The sequence below is a fragment of the Heloderma suspectum genome, chromosome 7 (assembly GCF_057233095.1).
Source record: "Heloderma suspectum isolate Gila_16-S chromosome 7, 16-S_ref, whole genome shotgun sequence".
NCBI classification, from domain to species: Eukaryota; Metazoa; Chordata; class Lepidosauria; order Squamata; family Helodermatidae; genus Heloderma; species Heloderma suspectum.
In genome coordinates, this window is record NC_139464.1 from 48,491,464 (window position 1) to 48,515,971 (window position 24,508).

Below are 24,508 nucleotides of genomic sequence, written 5' to 3' on the forward strand. Positions count from 1 at the left end.
TTGTAGGTTCCTGGTAGACAGCTGGTTGGCCACTGTGTGAACAGAATGCTGGACTAGATGGACCCTTGGTCTGATCCAGCATGGCTTTTCTAATTTTCTTATGAAGTTGTTATCCTCTGCTGGCAGGTATACGGGTGCAGAGAGGAAATGTAATAGGTCATTTAGATGGCAATGAAATACAAAAAGTACAGTCTGTGACTGTTCAATTAGAGATCAAATGTATGCAGACTAAAAACAGTAGCCATTCAAAACAGCATTAATTGGCATGGTTGAACAAATTAACAGAATAATGGGCTCAAGTTACAGGAAGCCAGATTCCAGCTGAACATCAGGAAAAACTTCCTGACTGTTAGAGCAATACGACAATGGAACCAATTACCTAAGGTGGTAGTAGGCTCTCTCACAGTGGAGGCGTTCAAGACGAGGCTGGACAGCCATCTGTCAGGGATGCTCTGACTGGGATTCCTGCATTGAGCAGGGGGTTGGACTCGATGGCCTTGTAGGCCCCTTCCAACCCTACTATTCTATGATTCTATGAACACCTGTAATGGGACAGGAAACCATTCTGTATTCAGACCCAAGCAAGTAGAATCAAACTTTGTTATTAGTTCCAATTCAGCTATTTCATGCTGGAGTGTCCCTTTGAAATTCCTCTCTATGAGAATGACAGCTTTCAAACCTTGTACTCCATGCAGGGTAGACTTTTGACTAATTTTTTTCATTCTAATATTAATGTTTCTTCTAACTCCAGTTCATTGGTATCTGTGTGCTACAGGTCAAAGAGCTGAAAGTCAATGGGGCTTGTTTTGCTGTGGCCTTCTTGTGAAGATACATTTACCTAGAGAGTTTTAGAGAAGCATATTTAGCTATCTCAGTTTGGGTTGCAAAAATGAACTGGGTTGTTTCTAACACTTGATTCAAAACCTGAACATAATCCCTAACTGATGCCTTTCCTTCTCTGTAGTGCTAGACTCCTTTCTTATTTCAATATTCCCATTCTTATTATCCTTTGTAGCTGGCAAAGGTGTAAAGAAAAGGAATTGTGAAATATTGTGGAATTTCCTTGTGTTTTGGGGCCACAGGCATGTTTTTGCTGATATTTTTGATTGTGCTCTATTAGAATCTCCATTGGATTTAATTGCTGTACAGCTCCCTCTGTGATGTCCTTTATCTTAGTTCTTCCCACTCTTGTGATTGCTGATTTTGCTAATTTTGCTAAAGTTCATTTGGGCAGTTGAAGTGTCATGGTGATTAAACACAAGATCATATTGCCAGGTGCCAAGATGGATTGGTTTGAACAATCCTAGGCCTCCTGCTTGAACTGAAGTAGCCTCCTGCTGATGTTATGTTAACAGTAAATTGCAGTGACTTTAGAAGAGCAACTGTATGCCTTGTGGCCTTGTCCATGACATTTTATATGGAGATGGGTTGAAGTAGATGTAAAGAACTGTAAATTCAAAGGGAGATGAGAGTTTTGTGAAGATTCTTTTTTTCTTCATTTTAATGTATGGATAAAGATAATAAAAGTAGTGTTGTCCAAATTTTAATGCAGCGACAGAGATTTCTACTTTGGGTAGGACTGAATATGACTAATGTGCTTACTAGAATGTTTATGATGTGGATGCAATCCAGAGAAAGCTAAGAGCAAAACCTGCTGAAATCAATAGGACTTAGATTGCTAAACTCTTTGGTACCATTGAATTCAATGGGATTTAATTTTCCCTGGATTTTGTGTTGTGTGTGTGAGAGAGAGCATATACATATATACTATGACTATGATCCAGAAGAAGAGACATTGCATGCATACTTCATGCACACCTGCTTTTTCTCCAGTTTCTGCTGCTGCAGCCCCCCTGCCAGGTCACTGACCCATTTTTGAAAAATCTTGTAGGAGTTTATAATTGATTTGTCAATTTGGTGGCAGTAGTGGTGGTGTGCATGCACATCAATCTTGAAAATTACATATATTGAAAGCTCCCCCCAGTATTAACATTCTTGCTAGTGAGAACCATCTAAGTTCACTCTGAATGAAAACAGAAATATACCTTCAAGACAATATACCTTCCCTGACTTCAGCTTCCCACACCCATTGTTGTGTAATTAAAATTCTTAAAGTAAAAAAATATTTGCTCCTATGGAGATTACAAAAACCTGTAACATTTGTGTAATCTGATGTACACAACATTGTTTTCTTATTTATTGCAATGCAACACCTTCCAACAATTTGTTGTCAGTCAAAACACAGGGTCGTGTATGTATTTTTAGACCCCATTCCACTCCATATAGCAGGTTTTACATGATTTGTGGCATGTTGAAATTAAACCCTTTTTAGTCCCTTTAGTATTCCTGTTGTGGCTTTAATTAAATTACAAAACTGAGCTTTTCTAGTGAATAAGTGGCAAATGCTTATAATTACTGAGCCAACAAATGCTTAGGATGGGGGTACAAACCACTGCATCAGTGCAAAGTCACAAAATGTGGCCTTATGCTGATGTTTTGTGAACAAGACAGTATTGTAGAACATTCCAGTGGCTCAAATGTACAGGACCAAGTAGCAATTACAGAAATGAAGTATATTGTCTGCATTGCAGCCCTCCATATCATCCTATCTTCATAATTTATCTTCAAATTCTGTAGGTTTTCTCCATATACTTTTTTGTACCATGAGTGATGGACAATGGAGGTGATGGAGTGCTGCATCATTAACCCACTTCTTGATTTAGCACCCTATCGCAAACAATATTTTTGAGGTGTTTGCAGTGGTATGCAAAATGGAAAGCTAGCTCCTTGTGGAGGGCTTGGAAAACCCTTTCACCTCTCCCAGTTTCTATCTCGAGCCTGGGATATTTTGTCACTAGACTTAATGTCTGTGTTTAATGGGAGAATGAAAGCAGAAGAAAACCAGTTATGTCTAATTGTTTATAACTTGTGAATAGAGATAGGCCAGTCATCCAAAGCTCTGCTCAGGGTTCTTCCAGGTTTATGGGGTGGTGGTGGGGGGGATGGGAAATCTCAACATAATTTCCTGAGCTAACCTGAAGGCTCAGAAAGGTATTGCCCCAACCCAATTAATTTTCCCCAAAAGCCATCTCCACCCTCTTAGCCACCTCTCAATCCCACTGTCCCCATTCCGGTCCCTTGCATTATCTTGATAGCAGCACAGGTATTGTGGTCAGTTAACTAATAAATTATGATTGATTGCTTTGACTGGCTTATGGGTGTTTAACTATGCCACAACAATTTGGGATTTTTAATGCCAAGGAAAAAGTCTTGGTTTGGATTTGGTACATAAGCCTGCCTCTGATCATAGGCACAGCATCTGTGACTTGGGATTGAAAGAAAATGTGTAAGAGATTTGACCAGGCAATCATTTTGAATGTCTTCATTGACTCTGGAGTAGCATGACTTATTATTTGGTTTCACATTATTATTTACTATGCACCATTATGCTACCGATAATATATCAAATTTCCCTAGATTCTGAAATTATGGAATGACTGAAAAATTCCTAGTATCTTTACTGTACTCACACATTTAGGCCACATATCTCTTAATGAATATTAAGAATATTCTAGAATATTTTCTAACAGAAGTCTGTGCAGTGCACTGCAATCAACTTCAGTGAAAACAAAAGGCAATCATAGTGTTAATCTCACGGTTTAGTTTGGCCCATTAGGTTTGGTAAGGGATATATTGCCCCAAATCTGCTTTTGGATGTTATCATTAGTTTTCCTGTTCTCCTGAACATCAGGGACCATTAGATGCACCTAATAAACTGTTAATTTGGGATGGATATTGGTCTTGGTCAAGGTCTCACCTATCATCATATTTTATTTTTGTTTGTTTAACCCATTAACCTTACCTTTTGGCCTATTCGAGACTCCCAAGGCAGTCAGGAAGGAGTTTCTCCCACATCAAATTGGCTAAAGGGTTTTGTTTTGTCATGGTTGTTTCTCTCCCCAGAAGCATGTGGGTTATCATTATTCCAACTGGTAATACTTTTTCCAAAGTACCCTTCGGCAGTCCCCCTGCTGACTACTTATGGCACACTGTAGTCTAGATTGTGTAGGTTAATCCAGGGGAAGAGAGGTGGTAGTGGCCAACTGTTCACTTTCTGGGCAGCCTGTAAGTATCTTATGCTCTTCTCACATGGTATTTTTCTGTATTGTGCATGTATAATTATAGGTAATCACACAGCCATGTACCTAGTTTTCTCCACTCCCTATCTCAGTGGAATTGTCCAAATATTTTACCATTTCCTTCCTTTGACTTCTGCTTCTTCCTCTTTTCTACTCTTATAGGATGAATCATCCATGTTCTTCCAATTCGGCCCATCAATAGAACAACAAGCTTCCGTCATGCTCAACATCATGGAAGAATATGACTGGTACATCTTCTCCATTGTCACTACCTATTTTCCGGGCTATCAAGACTTTGTCAATAAGGTCCGCAGCACTATTGAGAACAGCTTTGTGGGCTGGGAGCTAGAAGAGGTACTCTTGCTGGACATGTCTCTGGATGATGGAGACTCAAAGATCCAGAATCAGCTCAAGAAACTCCAGAGTCCTGTCATCCTCCTTTACTGTACTAAGGAAGAGGCTACCTATATCTTTGAGGTGGCTAACTCTGTGGGTCTGACTGGGTATGATTATACATGGATTGTGCCCAGTTTGGTGGCTGGAGATACAGACACAGTGCCCTCTGAATTCCCCACTGGACTTATCTCTGTGTCATATGATGAATGGGACTATGGTCTTCGTGACAGGGTGAAAGACGGAATAGCCATAATAACCACGGCCGCCTCTGACATGCTGTCTGAGCACAGCTTTATTCCTGAGCCTAAGAGTAGTTGCTACAACACCCAGGACAAGAGGATCTACCAGTCCAACATGTTAAATAGGTAAGGGAAATAAGCATAATGAGGTGTGGGTAGCTGGCATGTTTTAACCATCATTATGAGTATGTGTCCTAAGGAAGGCATTAGGAAGAAAATGTGCAGCTGGAACGGATTTCTTCCATGGTCACCTGTGGGTTTTGTTGTTGTTGTTGTTTTTGCATGTAGTTCTTTTGAATCAACACAAGAGGAGATTGGACATTAATTCAGAATAAGAAACAGGTGGATGAATATAATGTATTTGGTTATATGGACACCAACAGAAAACAGAAGCAGGGTAGAAATATCATATGAACAGTGTCTGTACACATTTCTAAGAATGACAGCCATTTTGTTATTTATGAGTTACTTTCAGGGCTTTCTGAAAGTGTTCTGATGTCCAAAGATATGAACCATTAAGATTTAACAAAGAGAAAGTTATAGGTGCTTATATAAAGAGAGATGGGTTTTTAACTGGCAGAGCTATAAATACCATACTCCTAAGAACACCCAACATTTGGGAAAGATAGGGTGAGTAGAAGAATGTTTCCACTATGTCAAAGGTTGATAGACTGCTGGGAAGGAAAAATCTTGTTCCAGGGCAGGGAAGAGAAAGATCCAGCCACAGGAAGGCAAATTAGAGCTAGGTTAAAAAAAGAAAAGCTAACATGAGGCCAGTAGCAGAAGGGACCAGGGATAAGAGTGGTAAGGTAGAAATATCTTTGGGCAAGTGTGACAAGGCAGGTGATAGAAATTCATGGGCCATAAGTGCTGGGCAGAAATGGGGATATTATTGTAAAGGAAGCCAGGAGATGACTGGGATTCTGTCTGACCCTGAAGCAACAGGCAAATGTTCCCATGCTTGGATGGGTGATAGATTTATCCCGAGTGTGGCTCGAGAGGAAGGAGCCTATGCAATGCTCAGCACAAGCTGTCTGCTGATTCTGATATGGCCTCAGCCATTGACTGCATCATCTTTTGGGTGCCTTGTGCTGTCAACTTGGGGCTGACTGGGCTGGGGGCAGGGCTTCTGGGAGCAGAGTGCTTTGCTACAGTCCCCCATAGCAGGTGTAGCCTCCAAGAAGCAGCTGGGGGAGGGAGGGGGTTGACTAGGATCGGAGGAGATGATTTTGTGTTAAGGACCCATGCAATTTGGCATTTAAAGGTCCACAGTTAAATGTTACAGCAGCTCTGTGGGATGAACACACAGACAAGCAGTTCCCCCAGCAGTCCAGTAATATTTGAAATGTACCAGATTCCCACTCATTTCAGTGTTTAGGAATTTGACCTTAAAAGGTTAAACTAGGAATGAAAGCCTGTGTTTACCTGCCTACAAAATCACTGGGATCTTTGTATTGTTGTATAGTACGAACATAAGTAGTTGTCTCATGGCACCAGGTGTTAAATGGCAAGCTGTAAATAGTGATCTGTAATATATTTATACTTTCTGGCAAGGATCCAGAACCTTTCATGTGCAAAGCCTTCAGTTCTGTCTTGTTCTATGAGAGGTTATTGTTACGTATGTATGGGAAGGCTCTGTATGCAGGGAATTCTGTGTATGCAATGGACACACAGGATTATGGTCACACTTTTCAGACTGGATTTTGGAGACCATAATATTATGAGATATTAGAATTGTCTTTCCAATGTATGATTGTGTTAGTCTGTCTTGAAGTCTTTTCCTTAAAATCCTGGAAAATTATCTACAGCCAGAATGAAACATCATGGCACACGTGTGGCTGCCAGCAAAAGTGGTGGCTCCAGATCTTCTCTCTCCTCCAGTAAAATCTAATAATCCAAAATGTGTGATGTGACAACATTATTTTGCAAGTTTCTCTGCCCCCACAAGCAGCAGCCAATGAAGTGTGGCAGGGGCAGTGAAATTCCCAATGCAATGATGTCATGTCTGACTTTTTTTTATGCTCCAGGGTAATGGGGGAGAAAGGGGGAGATGTGGGGCAACTGTGCATGTGGCGTACATTTTAGTTCTGGCCCAAGGGAGAGCAGGAGATCTAGAGATTACAGCTAGCACCATAAGTGAAGCTAGGTATGTGTGACGCCCTGTCTCCACTGCAGATAAGTGATTACAGCTGAGAACAGAGCCTATAAGCAGGAGGTCTTGCAGTTATAAACAGAAGAGCTACAGGTAAGGCATCGCTGTGATGGGCCCTTGTTCTTGGAAGTTGTTTTTCCTGCCCAGTTTTGATACCATCTGAGGCATGCTGCCAAACTTGTCTTCTTCAAAGTTGTTGGGGAGGAAAAGACCTAAGGGGGCTACACTTATGGACTGGCTGTAGGATTATTTGTGGGCTGAATGTCTGCAGCACAGGATGGGAGCCCTATAGCTGTTACATTTAGGACATACCAAAAAATAAGTAGCATAGGCCAAAATCCCCCCTCCCCTTTTCAGGCATATCCAAAAGTTTCAATGCACCCAGCAGGGTCTTTTTCAAAGCAGCCCCCAATGGTATCTCAAAGCTCTCCTGAATGGGGGGTGGGGAGCAGGAATGCTTTCCATGGGGCACATGGAACTAACCTTGTGGCTCTTCTGATTGGGCCAGTGGCTGGTAGCAGGAGATGAATAATTAAAAAGAAGTACCATTTCTGGGATGCATGATATCAACTATAGCTACTCACAAATGTTAGGTTTTAAATGCAGTCTTTTTTTAAATTATCATGTAGTTGCTGAGCCTCAGGCTGCTGCTATGAGCTCATCATATTTAGAGTTCCTTCTGAATGTAGGGCTATATTTATTATGTCTTTCTTGTTATTGTTTGGATACCAATGAGTTCTATAGTGATTAGTTTTAATAATATTCATTTAGCCTTAGGAGGTACACATGAGTTTACATTTCAGTAAACGCAATGGAAATACACAGATTTTGTGAACAGGTGCAACAGGTAGACAGAGTATGTTCCTTTGTATCTCTTAAAATCAGCTGCCATCGTTTATTGCACCCATTTATTCATTTATGTGATATTGCTATTTTCCATTTACATCTGATGATTTTTGCAGGGGAAGAGTTGGATAACCATCCCTTTCTTGGTCTCTTTATGGCCAAAGGTTTGGAAAGGTATGTGTTAAGCTCTTACTCCTCTGGACGGGGACCTCTCAATTTTGCTTATGTTGCTAATGATAGCAATAATTATGGTAATTTTCATCTTGTTTTAATGTGGTTTTTCATATTGATGAAAATGCATGCTCTCTTTCTTCCCACCTCATCTGAATCTCTCTGAACTGGCTGGATAAATATTTTGATGTGGATGTAGAGTTACATCCCCATATAACTGTTGTGTGCATTTATTGTGCACAACTAGAGCTGGATTGGGACTAGGATCTCTCTGTTCACAAAGTGATCAGAGCATACTCACTTTCCTAGGTAAATACAAACTCTGGTTTTAATCGTTAGTGTTCCATATGTTCTACCTTCAATCCACAGTCAGTAGTGTGATATTCCATATCTATATAATGAATGGGGTGGTAACTTTCCTGCAGGTGTGGTTAGGCTTGCTGCAGAGGGTAAGTGTTTGGCACTTATAAAGGATCAGGGAGACATGCCCCCTGCAGAACTGCATTGGGGGAGACTGCAACCTTCAAAAGCTAAATAAGTTTTTTAAATACAGCAAAACCTTTACAAAATGCCAAGGCACTGCTGCTATAAGAGAGGTCTACCTTTCTTGGAATTTGCTATTTTTTCCTTTTTAAAGGCTATTTGCATGCTCTTGTGCTCTAGTAGTACAGTTGGGCAGGGCTCAGCTTCTTGAGAACTTTAATTTTAGTTTTTATCATTTTTAAGTGCTTGAAAAGTTCACTATAAAATGGTACAGGCCTGAGTGTGCATTTGTGTGTGTGTGTGTGTGTGTGTGTGTGGTTAAATCAATGATTATGTCACAGGCACAATCCAATGGGCATCCATACTCCTCTCACAACCACATTAGCTCCTTCTAGGGATGTACGAAAGTCACTTACCTTTCCGTGGATTATGTTGATGGGGGGGGAGGTGTTCCATCTCTCCCCCCGGAATCCTTGACAGGGGGGGAGGCGATCCGTTCCTCCCCCCTGGAATCCTCCACGGCCGGCTATGCTCTGGCCAGAGCCAGGCCAGAGCCGTCCACAGCCGGATTTCCGGCCGCGGAGGGCTCTGGGAAAAAAAACAAAAACAAAACCACGTACACAAATGGTGGTGGCTACGGCTGCCGCCATTTGTGTTCCTTATTTTTGGCCATCTTAATCTCCGTAAATATTTACGTAGACTATGACGGCGAAAATAAAGGGGAACACAAATAGCATAGTGGGCACTATTTACATCCCTTTTTGATTCACCGTTTTAGCCTACGTAAATATTTACTGCTTGGGTGCAGGGAAAATGTGCAGTTCCCACAACAGTAATGCTACCATTGGATCCCCCAAAACAGGTGCATAGCAATTATGCATGTATTCTACTATAAATAGGTTGTCTACTGCCCCCCTGCCCCCAATGTAAGTCATATATTTCTTGGTAGATTCTCCCCATCATCACCCCACTCCCCTGCAGCCACTACTACATACTACTCACATTGCAGGACACACTCTCAGTTTGGTTGTTTCTATTGCATAGGAGGGTGGCGATCTGTGGATAGTGGAGTCCGGAATAACTCCAAACTTTGCCATGGATAGAGCACTACCTCATAGGGTTTAGGGGTGGGATCTATCAAGATGGTCCACTTCTAGAGACTGATGGATCTTGATGGATTCCTGACAGCTCTCTGGGGGTTTCCAGGTGCCAGAATTAGTGATCCTGGGGGGTGTCCCCATGAGCGATTTACTCCGAGCTGGCTGCGTTTGGAGGTCGTTAGGGATACATGATATCATGGCCATCCAGCAGCCACCCTGGAGCTTATCACAGAAAAAACATTTCCTGAGCTTGCTTAAATTCCAATTATTTTCCTTAAGTTGGGTTCTCCCTGGTATAGTTGTTGTGTGCTCCAATCCCTGCATTTACCTTGGGTATGCTTGTCCTGCCCAGGGGTGTGCCTTTCACCGTGACCTCGGTCAAGGGGTGTTTCCTGTGTGTTTCCTGTCCCTGTGTTTCCCAGCACAAAGCAATTAGTGTATACTCAGAAGTAAGTCCCATTGTGATCAATGAAGCTTGTCCCCTGAATGCGCACTTCAGAATTTACAGAGATCCCCCTCATTCGAAATAGCACATTTTAAAGCGCTTAATTCCCTAAAGGCTATAAAGCACTTTCCCAAAGCTGTGATTCTCCATAGTTTGGTTTATTGGCTTCAGAAATAACTAATTCACACCTTTGAACCTGCTCAGCATCAGGTTAGAAAGGGGGCTGGTTTCCCATCCATTTTCCCTCCCTGTCTTTCCCAACAGAAGCATACGTGTAGAATCATAGAATAGTAGGGTTGGAAGGGGCCTACAAGACCATCCAGTCCAACCCCCTGCTCAATGCAGGAACCCAAGTCAGAGCATCCCCGACAGATGGCTGTCCAGCCTCATCTTGAAAGGTGTGTGTCTACTCAGGAGTAACTCCCATTGTGGTCAATGAGGCTTATTCCCAAAATGTGTGCTCCTGAGATTCCCATGAATCGAAACGACACATTTAGAGAACCATAATGTTCACTTCAACCCCCCCCCCCGAATTATGTTCTGTGAAGCGACTGTGATACACTCGCTAGTGGAGCCCTGCATGGACCAAAGCTGGCTTCTTAAAAAATCTGGGTAAGCCACGTCTGGCTTCTCCTTCCATCTCCTTCCATTGTCGTGGAGACCCCCGCCCCTGTCAAAGCCCTGGCTAACCTCTGGAAGGGAGAAATGATATAGATGGCTGACACAATTGCTCCTAAACATCCTCTCCGGATTGTTAGAACCTGATTGGTCCCTTGATTTCTTAAGGGTTGTGAGTGATCCAATGGAATGATGAAGTTAGATTTGCTGGGGCACCAAGCCTCTGCAGGGATGGGATCCATCTAGCAATGGCTAGACTGATTATAAAGGAAGACTCGTGAGAAACACAGACTTGACCGAACACAGGCTAGAGCCCACTTTAGAGGCCACTCTGTGGCAATGGTGGCTTCTCTACCATCATTGCATCTGCACACTGTTATACAGTGGAGCTTTTCTGAGTGTTGAGGAGCTTGTTATATTGTGGCCCCCATGAATGTGTGGAAATATTCTCAGAAATTTCCTGTGACCGGTTTGTTGAGCACTTTGCAGATAAGGTGTTACTGAAGCCTTAGAAAGAAAAAGAATTAGTTGGGCCCAGTGAAGTGGGAGGGGGGAGGGCACCATTTGGGCTTTGCTTCAGGCATTAAAATATCTTGGGGCAGCATTGCTTTTGAGATCTGCTCCACATTCTACCCCATCTGGAGTATGGCTGGTGGAAATGTGGGATGGGGCAGTTGTGGCACCCAGATCATAGAACTCACTCTCCCAGGAGGCCTGTGTAGCCCTTCCCTTCTTGTTTTTTCAGAGGTCAGTTAGAAGTGACTTCTTTAGGCTGGTTCTGTACCCCTGAATCTGCTAGCAGTTTTTGGTGTCTGCTGTGCTGCTGTTTTCTTTTTAGTGCTTTATCATTGCTTTGTTGCACTTTAATTCTTATTATATGCCAGTTTGGAGGCATTGACAAAAAGTGGCATATAAAACAAACAAACAAACTCTCTTTGTACTGAGATCCAACTGGAGCGTTCCAGTGAATTTCAAGCCCGCATATTCATGGTGGATCTGTTTGACAGAAAATGTTATGCCAGCAGCTGTTATGTCTTTTAATCCCACAGAGGAAGCACAGTTCTGACTTTGCCCTTTGACAAGGTTTGCCCTTTCTGTCCCTGATGCTCCAACACAGCAGAAAGTGCAATTAAGGGCCTACTAGACTTGATGTCAATCATGTAGTTAGCCCTCACATGCAGGATTTGTTGGCTGTGGCCAAATTTTATGATTTTCCTTCCTATTGCTTCTCATGTGAGGGAAAGTAACTATGTCAGCTCCAGGCATAGTGTAGTTTCCCCCACCTTTCTCGTGGGTGTGTGTTGGGGGAATGGGAGGCCTTTGGATCCAGCAGATCCAAAGCCACCTCCGATCCACTCCAACATACACTTTTTCAGTCCCTACCGCTGTCAGAGCCACAATGGTGAAGAGATGATACAGGTGGAGCTCTCCACTACCTGGTCAAGGAAGCTTTTAATGGTGGACCTTCTCTTCTGCCTGGGGATCTCATTCTCCACCCCCGGAGATGGAGGTCCACAATATCCAGTGGCCCTTGGACACCCTCCCAGGTATCATAAGATTTCGTCCCAAACTGTGGATCTTTCTACCAATCACTGCAGTACTTGCAAAACAGAACACTACAGAGAGCAGTATATATCGCTGTATGCATTAATGAAGACTGTGAATGAAGGTGAGGCCCTTCGGACCATTTCATGGAGACTTCACTCCCCCCATGAAACCAACATGAATTATTATTTTTTTCCACCAAATGTCATAAACTAGATAAGAAGGTTTCCCTCTGTCTTTTCAAACCTTCTAACTTCCCCATGCCTCTGAACCAGGTCTTTCTACTTTCAATATTTACAGTTGCTCATGCACATTTTGTAGTGCAACTGGCTTTTCCCCTTCTGTCTGTCTGCCCCTTGAGAAGTGAACCAAAATATCTCCTCTGAAGTCTTCATTGAGGAAGAGGTCAAAGCAGGAGGACTCCTGCTTTAAAATGTAACAAATCTCCCCTTTGGTAGGCAGAATGCTCATGGAATACAGCAAGCTTTAAACCATTTGCTGATATGTGAGGATGAATAATTGGCCAGCGACAGCAGAATAATAAAGTGAAAATGGCGAACATCTCTGTCACTTAAGTAACTGACTGCTGATAATTTTACCATGGCAAGGTCCTGTAAAAGAATTAGATTAATGAAAGAACATGCATGCCTGTTTTCCATTTTGTTAATTGAGATCCCTCCCCCATGGTGTTCTTACTATATTTCAAGTTATAAAAATAGAAATTGCAGTGTCGCTATGACTCCCTGCACAACTCTAGAGCCTCTTTCCATTTCCTTTGATGTAATTTCACTTAAAAATTTGGTTTGACAAGAGACCAGCTCAGTTCGTCTTCCTAGTGGCTGTGTCCTGAGGGGAGGCCCTGACAATATTCATGGTCATTAATGATCAGTGCAAACAGCAGGAGTGTTACTGTAGCATCCCGCCTGAACACCAATTCAATTAATAACATTCTTCTAGCCTCAACAAACCCTTGCAGGTTCACAGTTTGACTAAAGAGTTTGCTTTATTTTCTAGGCCTAAGTTGCTGAACAGTTGCAATATTCCACTTCATAGGCAGTTACAATTTCGGGCTAAATGTTTCCTACCTTATGGCCCAAATTCAACAAAAGTACTCAAACAGATGTTTAAAGTAAAGAATCAAACATACATTGCTGTCTTAATGGAAGCTACAGCAGCAAGAAGTGCTGCAAGAAATACTCAAGAGTTTGGACAGATACAGAGGACCACTTTACCACACATTCTACCACACCTTTTACTGCTCTTTTGTACCTAATGTGTGTTATAATCCTCCTTACCACTTGGCAGGAACATACAGATGACTGAGTTTAGTCATCTGTATAGACTTCCTTTACTGTAAGAATAAAACCAAAATCATTTTGCAAGAGTGAAATCTTAGAGTAGCCTTCCCCAACCTGGTGCCCTCTGGATGTGTTGGACTATAATTCCTATCCCCAGCCACCTTGGAGTTGTAGTCCAAGACATCTGGAGGGCAGCTGGGTAGGGAAAGCTGACTTAAGGTGCAATCCTATGCATGTTTAGACAGACAAAAATCCTACAACTCTCAGCATTCCCCCTAAACATGCATAGGATTGCATCCTTAGAGACTAAGGCCTAGTTTACATATTGCTTTAACAGTGTGGTAGCTGACAAAAATGGGAACAATGTGTGTGCCATCCCATGCTCAAAGCTCTTTCTGCGAAGCACTGCCTAGGCTGTGGTATGTCTGCACCGATGTTAACTGCTGTGGTGCCTTCTTGTGTTTTCAGATCTACTTACTAGCAGGGTTAAAATGGGTGCCATCACAGTGCAACATGGAACACTGCCCATGCTGTTCAGATTTTCACTAATCTTTATCTGAAATAATAAGCCATTGCCTATTCATGCAACACTGAAGTTTCTTAGAGGTTTTAAAGGGTTATTCATGATATAACAGCACTTAAACACAGAAACAAGGAATTCCAATGTGTTTCAGCCATACAGTCCTTTCCAACTATGTTGGGTCATTGAAAAGTCACTGTGAGCTCCAGCTGCAACTCGTAACATCATCTCTCCTTCCAACATTTCACAGATGAAAACTGTGAGTCTTCTGTGCTTGTAACACCCTTATTCTTACACTAAGGAACATGGCATGATCCGTCACTCCACTCTTCCCCAAGTAGGGGTCATATCCAATGGTATTGTTCCACTGGCGGAAGGTAACTACTGGTGGCATACATTTTTCCTTCCCCCTTGCAGCCTCCCATGCATCCCCCAAATCTCCTCCAGAGGGTCCTGGAGAAGTCCCAATGGAGGATCCAAACCCTCCTGCCCTCCAGATGGGTTGGTGTGCAACTCCCATCATTCCCAGCCAGCACGGCCAATCTGGAGGGCAACAGGCTGGGGAAGGCTGCCCTACATTCTCGTGATTCTACATTGCTGAAGGCTCTTCTCTGCCTGCTGTTCATTTACTCTCCCATAACTTATCCTGCACCAACGCCCATTCAGGTGGATTAGTAACCTGACTGTAACAGCTTTTTAAAAGAACTTATTAAAAATTGGTTGTAGTTATTATTATAGAATAGGTGCAACTCAAACAATTTCAACAACATTATAGGGAGATGAAAGGGAAGAAGATGTTAAAGATGAATGAAATGCAATAACTTTGCAGGGTTTTATCTGTCTAACAGACATCCCATTAAACATTATTGGCAGAACTCCCCTTCATTTTTATAGCTTTGGATTTCATCCCCACAATCAAGATCCATGAATCCAGCAGTCCAAACAAGGGCAAAAGGTTTTGTAGGTCAGGCCTATTTCTGTGGGTCTGTTTTCAGAATGTGTATAACTTTCTCAAGAACTTTTGCTTTACTCTGCAGCTTTGCAGGTTCTCATGTTCTTTATCCAGCCATAGGCAAGTGTTTTCAAAAAATCTGAACAAAAATAGTTCATCCAATTTTGAGTTATGACAGTGTGAAATAAATGCATTAGTTCTGCTCTCAAATAATTATTCAGTTGTGAGATTTTTTGTGCATAATTAATTCAAATTGCCTAGGTTTTCAGCATTCAAAGTTGGAGTATGTAGAATATTCAGTGAAGAATGCTTTTCTTGCAAAGCTTGGAAAAATGATTTTGGAATAAATGTATTAACCTTTGAAGATAATATACCTTTGCTTTAGCATGGTTCTCCCCCCCTCCCCCGCATTTGCATTCTACATACTGTATATGACATTTGTATAAAACACTGGGATGAATGATGGTTCCTAATTCTAAGCTCTTATTTATCATTTGAAAATCAGGGATGATTCTGAAAAATTAAAAATATGGAGAGAAAATCTATTAAATTGTCTGTTTCATCCTCATCTCCTGTATCATTTATCTAGTGAAAGATTGTATTGTACAGTGTATTCAGACATGAATTATGATTTTCCTTCACATCCTGGAACACATTTAAAATGCCCTGCATTTGCCATGATCAACTGAGTAAAGAACATCACCTGAGGATTTTCTAAAAGAGAATATAATGAATAATATGTAATGAGTAGAGCTTTATAATGGATAGATGAATCTTCTTAGAAGAGAGGGAGAGCTCTATGGAAAGGCTAATCATAGATAGAATGGACAGTCTGGGTCAAGTTAGAAGTGAATTTTTACTGTAACAATTCTTAGATTAGAATAATTAAAACATCTATATGGAACTGAAACAATCAGTTTCAGTCTGCAATGATAATGTTACATATAACATTACATTGTGTGGGTTTGCTTTTCTACTCTTTTCCAACTATTTTTAGCAACTCCATATAAATAGTACTTTGGCATGCTTGTTCTTCTCAAAAAGGAGTATATTTATATTATTTTTTATATTATCCATATTTCTTGCAATTTATTTGTAAGAAGTTGCAGTTATAGCATTTCATATGTTGAAACCATCAGTTTTCCAAAGTATAAATGGTTGATTTAATTGCTGAAATGCAAATCTCTATGGTGTAAAATATGATAGCTGGGTTCCATTGTATTTAAATGACAGTGGTATTTAAGCTCACAGCACATAAGTGCTAGAAATCAGCTTGATTCTAACAAATTATTTCTTGTTGTATTATTTGTTTTGTGTATTATATTAGCTTTCTTTTCTTCCTTCAACGTGTTTAGATTAGTATATGTGGGGTTTCCAGGCAATCTTGCATCCAGGTGCTTATGGAATTACCAGGGGGGCTGGATCCAGATTTGGGAGCAAAGTGCCCTCTAGTGGGCTTCCTCTTTTGTCACTGGGCCTTGGTGGACCTACCTGGTTCTGGTGGCAGTGCTCCAAGTACTACTATGTAACTAGGTCCAGCCACCACCCTTTTAATTTCCCACGACACACCAGAATGATGTTAGGTCAGTGGCACTGTGGGATATTAAAAGGCTGGTTAGATCCAGATGACTGGTGCTGCTCAGAGTGCTGGGCCAGAAAAAAAAGGGGGGGTGGGCAGGCCGCAGCAGTGGGGGCTTGCCAGGGTGCTGGAGCCCAAGCAGCTGCCAAAAAATGTCAAGTGTTGCTGCTGGCCCTGGGAACTACACCAGGGGCCTTCAGACCTTTTTTTGTAATGACTGGGTTTGACTGCAGCATTGCAGAAGTTGTCTCACTAAGAAGCTGATACAGTTTTGAAAGCTTTGCAGTTTGAGGCACAGAAAGTGCCACAGACATTATACTAGTAACTGACTTTTGAGGAAGGAGGGCAAATCCATGCAAGCCAGAACATCTCCACGCAAGCCAGAATGCAGGTTTTCATTTAATTTATTACATTTCCATACCACCCAATAGCCAAAGCTCTCTGGGAGGTTTACAAAGATTTAAACCATAAAATACATAATATAAAACCAATGTACAAAAATATAAAATGATCACCAATAAATCCCAGGACCTATTAAAAACCTTATCATATACTGTTGAATGCCTGAGAGCAGAGGAAAGTCTTAACATGGTGCCGAAAAGATGACAATGTTGGTGTCAGGTGGACATCACTGGGGAGAGTGTCCCATAATTGGGAGGCCACCATCAAGAACACCCTCTTCCTTATTGCCATCCTCCGAGCTTCCCTCAGAGGAGGCACTTGGAGGAGGGCCTCAGAAGATGAATATAGTATACAGGCAGGTTCATACTGGGAGAGTTGCTTTTCCAGCATTTGGGCTCATGTGGACAGCCTTCATGGATTGAAGAGTCTCTCTTCATCAGACAGTAACCCTCCACAAATGGAGAACAACAGATGTGATGAAGGAGAGGGGCGGATCTAGCATGCTCCTTCTTGTTACAAGTTTGCCCTAGTCAGGTACAGAACATAGTGTAACTACATATTTGCATACAAAGTTGTGATACATCCCATAGAACCCCAATACAGAGTACTGCAATTTGTCTACCAGGCATATGTTGTTTGCTTTTCTGTGTTAGGACTTCTATAGTATTTCTTGTATTCCTATATCTTACCCCATTCCTACTGTGATTACCAAGTGAAATGCCATGAGAGAACTTTCTTACAAAAGCATGCGTAATTAGATCAATTGTATGAAGAAAAGAAATACATGTACATACATGGAACAGTGAGAATCTCATAAGGCACATACAACTAAATTAACACATTTGTGTATACTGTACATAGCTGAACAGGGCTTAAACCTCAAACTATATGTTACAGACTGCAAAATAATTTGATCAAGTTGGATTCCTTTTATTACTGGGATAATGCAGCTACTACAATTGAGTAGAGTTAGAAATTATTGTATCCCTTCTTTTATGTATACTTGTATATACAGCTGTCTACTGATGGTTTAGTTAGCTTGTTATGATTTTGTTGATTTCTTCTGTGGAAGATGTAGAAAAAGGTATCAAAATTAAAACAAACAAAAGAAAAATATGTACTACATGGAATTCTATAGTTATTTCTTCCACATTTAAAAAGAAAAAAAAATCAAATTTAGCCTGGGCAGGCTGCAGGCCAGGGTGGATATATGATCTCAATATAATCCTTTTCTTTCTGGTCATTTTTCAGCTTAAAATCATCCTGCTCAAGTTGTTTTTTCACCCATAGAGGAGAGGGAAAGATATAGGATTCCCCATATTTCCCTTACAACTTTCCCTTGAAGGGGAAAAAAGTCATATTGGAGAGGGTGAATTTGAGCTGATGATTGTGGGGAAAGGGTTAAGTAGCCTCTCTCTATCCATACCTCCTCTCTATCCATACCTCCTCCATCGACAGGGATGGCCCTGCAACCACTTCCCCCAAGGGTTCAGGCTCCTGTGGTGCTGGTGGCAGTCCCTGGTCTGGGGTACCCTGGGCTTCTGGGGCCTCTAGCTCCTCTGAGGAGGAGGACTCCTCCAGTTCGGGCATGACAATGATGTACACAGTACTGCCTCTGATAATGGAGGTAGCATATAGCATCAGAACTAGTAGCTATTGATAGCTTTACCTTCCATGAATTTGTCTAATCCCCTTTTAAAGCCATCCAAATTGATGGCAATCACTACATCCTGTGGTAGTGAATTCCATAGTTTAACTACGCCCTGTGTGAACAAGAAATGCATCACCTAAAATGAAAACAAAGGACAACACAGATTTGCATAGAATTAGCAGATCAGCTTGATTTATAAATGTATTTGTGCTTAAGGAAGAAATCTTGAAAGTGGATTTCTGAGGTTCAAACTACATGTTACAAGGAATGCCATATTGTTTTTCTTCTTGCATCTTTTAAAGCCTGGGCAGGTTGTGAGTTGGGGAAGAGGAGGTATGGATAGAGAGAGGCTACTTAACCCTTTCCCCACAATCATCAGCTCAAATTCACCCTCTCCAATATGACTTTTTTCCCCTTCAAGGGAAAGTTGTAAGGGAAATATGGGGAATCCTATATCTTTCCCTCTCCTCTATGGGTGAAAAAACAACTTGAGCAGGATGATTTTAAGCTGAAAAATGACCAGAAAGAAAAGGATTATATTGAGATCATATATCCACCCTGGCCTGCAGCCTGCCCAGGCTAAATTTGATTTTTTTTTCTTTTTAAATGTGGAAGAAATAACTATAGAATTCCATGTAATACATATTTTTCTTTTGTTTGTTTTAATTTTGATACCTTTTTCTACATCTTCCACAAAATACATGTAACGTACCTGACTGATTTACTGTGTTTGACCTCTTGCTTGTTACCTTGACTATTCCTGCTGCTGCCTGATCCTCATTGCCTGACTGACTGTGTTCTGACCTCTGCCTGGATTTTGACCACTCCTGCCTTAGCCTAAACCTCCTTGGACTGAAACCTCTGTGCTTGACCATTTGCTTGCCAACTTGACTATTCTGTTGTATCACTCCCTGTATTTGCTTACAAACAGCTAAGACTTGATCTAGAGCAGGACAACCAGTTGCTGGTGAACACAAGTGGGAGGGTGCTGTTGCAGTCATGTCCTACTTGTGGTTTCCCATAGGCAGCTGGTTAGCTACTGTGTGTCAGGAATGAATATGAGTGTGTGCAGATATCTGGCAGCTCAGATTCAGAATCAGAATGGGGACAGCCAGAACAGAGGGAGACACCCTCCCTAGTGAGCCCAGATACAGTGAGACTTTCTTTCCAAGACCTTGACACACAGATGGCCCAGCCTGAATGGCTACCCCATTCCTCCACTGTGAGAACCCAGGTTTTGGAGGAGGAGGAGAGCGAGGGGTGTGACTTGAGGGATGCTAGGGTCCATCGCAGAGCAAAGTGGGAAAAGTTAAGGGCAGGGCTCAGATGCTCTGCTAGGTTGGCCACTCGTGGAAGCCAACATAGGAGTGAGCCACCCTAAGGGAGAGGCATCCCTGTGAAGCAAGTCTGGCCAAGAAGTTCATGCCCAGACTGCTGGCAACTTCTCTAACTTCCACTTCGTCTCCTCTATTGGTATTTGTAGATGTGTGGATTAGCTGTTTAATTGCAGTATGAGAGTTTCCTAGAATCTGCATTTGTAAAAAAGCTGTTAACCGATAAAGTAGCGTTAGCCTGAAGCCTTGTTTTCCTGGAGTGTGTTGATTGCGAAGGGAGAGGAGGAAGGAATGTGACACTGTGAACAGAATGCTGGACTAGATGGACCCTTGGTCTGATCCAGCATGGCTCTTACTATGTTCTTATTGATTATGTATAAGTAGCCATCCTAGTGGTGAAACAATCACATGCCTATACTGTGTTCATTTCTTAAACTCTGCATGCACATCCACTTAGGTGACATTCTCAACACACCAATTTGATTGCATGAATTGTCTCTAATAGGAGGGTAATTCTCAATAATAAAAATATGAGAAGCTCATATACCAGTCCCAAAAATAATTAAAATAGGAAGCACTTGTTATTAATACTATTGATTATCACTTATATTGCTATAGCTCCTCAAATGTCTAGCTTACTTGGGGGTATTGTTGTGCTTGGGAAAAGTACATGATGAGAAGAAATAGGACATGTAACACTTAAGTTTTTAAAAATCCACCAATGATTGATGTAAATTTTACTTTAGAATATTTAGATGGTAACATTCCAAGGATAATCCTGATACTTCAGGAAATAAAAGTGCAGAGGGATGTCAGTGTAATCCCCTTGTGTGTGAAATGTGAATTAAATGTCTTATGTGGAGTAACTACATCTACAAAAAGTAAGTAGTAACATCGAGTAATAAAAATGTGGACCTGATGAAAAGCATATAGCCACAAAACTTAGGAAATGCAGAAATGTCTTTTTTGTCCATCTAACACTTGGCAGAGAGGCAGTTCTGCTTATTTGAGAGGGTAGTTGGAATGGCTTTGTTTCCGAACCAGTTTAATGTAGGGCTTGCAGAGTAAGATAATAGAATAATTGCCAGGGTATGTAATCTCCAGTAACACACAGCTGAATTCCTTGAATGGCAGTTTTGAAAGGTTTTGGAAGCATAGATTAGGGAGGTAAAATATGTTCCTCCCCGAGAAGAGGCTATTTTCAGGGAAACCTTTATGGGTTCTAGGGGTGCAAAGAGGGGGAGATTGTGCTCCTCCCATTAGTGATATTTTAAATATTCTCTCAGGCTTTCACTCCTACACAGTTTTAAAATGATCATTCTGTAGAAAGGCCTAAAAAGACCTTTGAAAAGTATCACACACATATTCATAAGAAAAGAATTATGTACTGAAATGCTGGTATTTCAACTCTGGGGGTGGCTTTTATGTTTCCAAGATGGTGTCGACTGCATACTGTGATCTTTCTTTCCCCTGTTTCCACCACATTCAGTGTATGCCTTCCTTCCATATGTCTCTCTCTCTCTCTCTCTCCCCCTTCCACCCCCACCTTCTCCTCTCTTCCGTTAGACTGGCATACATGAAAAATTTGTTAAATAATCATCAAACTGTTCTACTCCCTTTCCAGATTTTCAGATCTCCTTCCCAAATATTTTTGTAACATTCTGTTATCTAGCAAGTACCATATTCCTCCTTAGTTATTTCTCACATTTGTCTTTTTTGAGACTTCTCAGCTGTCTTACTTTTCCTTTTCTCTTTCTATCCCTTCTTTAAGGTATTTTCTTCATTAATATGCTAATTCTTTGCTTAAATATCTTTCTTGGTGGTTTGCTAGAAGGAAACATGGGAAGGGAGAGAAATGCTGAACAGAGCAAATGACTTGGAGCCAAACTAGATATGGAGGTAGCCATGTTCCAAGAATTGGGAGCCATTGGGAAAACCCCTGCCCTCTTTGATGCTAACCATCTTGTGTTACCTGGGCCTAGTTCTCAGTAACTCACTTCTGAGACAAGTGGGGCTATTTCTCTGTGGCTGCTGCGGATCCAATGAGGCAATAACAGTGACAGGAGGGCTGGGGAAAGGTCTTTTTATGTCACTGTTCTTCCATTCTCTCCACCAGTAGCCATCAAGAGGCTCACACAGAGGAACTGTAGATAACGTCTGCACAGTGAGGTCTACGTCGTTCAAAAAAGGGTGCATATCGAATTTTAATACAAACTTCAAAAGATGTTTTAGGATGTTTTAACTGCTGCCCAATTTTATTATGTGAATGAATGAATGTGTGTGTGCAGCATTCACGTATAAAGTGGAATGACGTACTAATTTTTAAATCGCAAGGGAACATGAGACGGCCTCTGCCTTACTTACTTCTGGTATTGGAGCCAAGCTAAGAGAAAAGTACTTAGGGTGACAGGAGTGCATGGACAGAAGGTAGCAGAAAGTTGAACTCCTCTTCTGTACTCCTCCCCCCTTTTCATGGTAAGAACTCCCTGCTTTATTCACAAAAACGTGGACAACAAATCTGAAGGCTCGTACCACACCTAGTTTAGCCATTACAGGTGGTCTGGACCAGCCTTCCCAACCTGGTGTCATCTAGACATTTGGGACTGCAATTCCCATCACCCCTGACTATTATCCTTGCTGTCTGGGGTTGATAGGAGTTATGGTCCAGGTTGAGGAAGACTGGCCTGTACACTGTTTTCTCTATGAAGAAGCAAGACTTTTGATTCTTTAAAGAACCCATATTATTAAATTGGAAAGAAATCATTTTTTGTGTTGCATGGCTCTCTCTCTCTCTCTCTCTCTCTCTCTCTCTCTCAAACTGGTTTCACCTTGTCTCCTAGCTAGTGAGTGTATCCAGTCTCAACCAGTACCTTGTTAACACCCACAGATACACAAGAACTCTTAAAGAGAGAGTCTGGGCACTGGATTTAATCTAGATGACCCAATGGGTCTCAACTTCGTACAATTTCTTTATCTTCCTGTTTACTTTGCAAAATAAAACTAAGCTGCAGTTACATATGTAAGCTGTGTCTTTGGATTGACTGTGAGAAAAACGAGCTTCCAAAACATTTACTTCCCAGTTTTGTTTGCCATGTAATTGATTTGGAAAATCTAACAGACACACAACAGTAGGGTGCCTTCTATATATTTCTTCGTTCTGAAGATTAAGCTATTTTCCTTAAGAGCTTTGGATGTTACTTGGTTTCTGTTGTGCAGAACAGCCAGTATTGTTTTTTAAAACTCTATCTCAAAGTTTGAGGAAAGAACAAATGTTTAAATAAAAGCAGATGATCATTGATATACCCATATAGTACATCATTGTACTAGAGTTCCCTATAGTGTTAAGGCATTGAAGTGCTTTGAGTCAAAGCCTGTTCTACCTCCATGCTACTAAAAAATAAATGAATTATAAACTGACCAGCTGTGGGTTAAAATGGGAATTATGTTGGGTTGAAATAAAATTAGGAAAAATTCAGAGATGTCCACAGTATAGATTTGATTGGACTTATCTAGTTCCAGTTTCTTGAGAATCAAATTGCTTTTACATTAGCCCTTTTCTCTGGAATTCCCATCATTTCCCCCTTAGTTCTTAATGGAGAATCCAGACAATAACACTGTCAAATTGTTACATTCAGTATGTTTGGCATTGTCCTCTCATGTTTTTTTCTGGCCTGATTTTTCCCCCCTTTTTGAAATACAGTGTAATTACAGTGTCAGCCTGTCCAGTGTGGGTACTGTGGAATACCAAATCACTTTTGAAATCAGTTTTGCTTTTCAGGGTGAGTGTCTTTAATTATAAAACTTCCTGTATATTCTGGACATTTTATAGTGGTGTGTGTGTGTGTGTGTGTGCGCGCTTGCATGCATCTTGCTTTAAAAGAATAAAATAAAAAATAATGCAAGGAAACCAATAATAATACCTCTCCACCGACTCAGAGGGGAATTGAAGCTGAGCAATAAGAGATAATTGTTTGGCATTTAATCACTAATACCCAAGTCATGCTGAAGAGGAAGAAATAAAATGAGGACCTACAAACAGGCAGCTTTTAGTTAACTTTGTAAAGATCCTTTGCTGAATGGGGCTTATTTGTGAGTATAATATCATGGATGTATAAAGAAATTATGCAATTAGATGTGGCTGGGAGGAACTGTGCATCCAGCACAATGCTTATGAGATGGTAATTAGTATGGGTGAATCTTTGAGTAGTTAGGATATATGATTAAGAGTGTAAGAATGAGTGTGTTAAAAAACTGTGCCATAGTGATGCATTACTTTTTTCTACATGGATTTCTATTTTTGCAACATACTTGTATCTGAAAAAAAAACGAGGTATGTCATATGACAATGTCTATTTATCTCTTCTTGATCTATGTGTCTGTAAGCTTAGCTACTGATTGGCTTCTTGATTAATACAATGGGAGGAAAATGGCTATTCTCACATAACATTTGGCAAGGCTTTCTTAATCCAACTAGGACACCATGTTAGAAAAAAATTAGTGGTAAAAATTGGCTCTTGATTACAGAGGGTGAGAGGGGGTGTAAATGTAACACTTTTCTTCAGGGTCTCTACAGGGACTCACAGCAAAGGCCTTGTACAGGGACAAATAATATATATTTTAATTTCTTAATTAAAAACA

The 24,508-nt window shown here is 41.2% G+C and overlaps 1 protein-coding gene across 1 annotated transcript in view; it reads left to right on the top strand.

Annotated features, from left to right (window-relative positions):
- The window catches only part of GRIN2B (glutamate ionotropic receptor NMDA type subunit 2B), a 314,469-nt gene that overhangs the window by 104,443 nt on the left and 185,518 nt on the right, over positions 1–24,508 (top strand). The window contains exon 2 of the mRNA XM_084810064.1: positions 4,302–4,900. Coding sequence (XP_084666190.1) covers positions 4,302–4,900 — 599 coding nt within the window. The remainder of the gene's footprint in view (positions 1–4,301; positions 4,901–24,508) is intronic.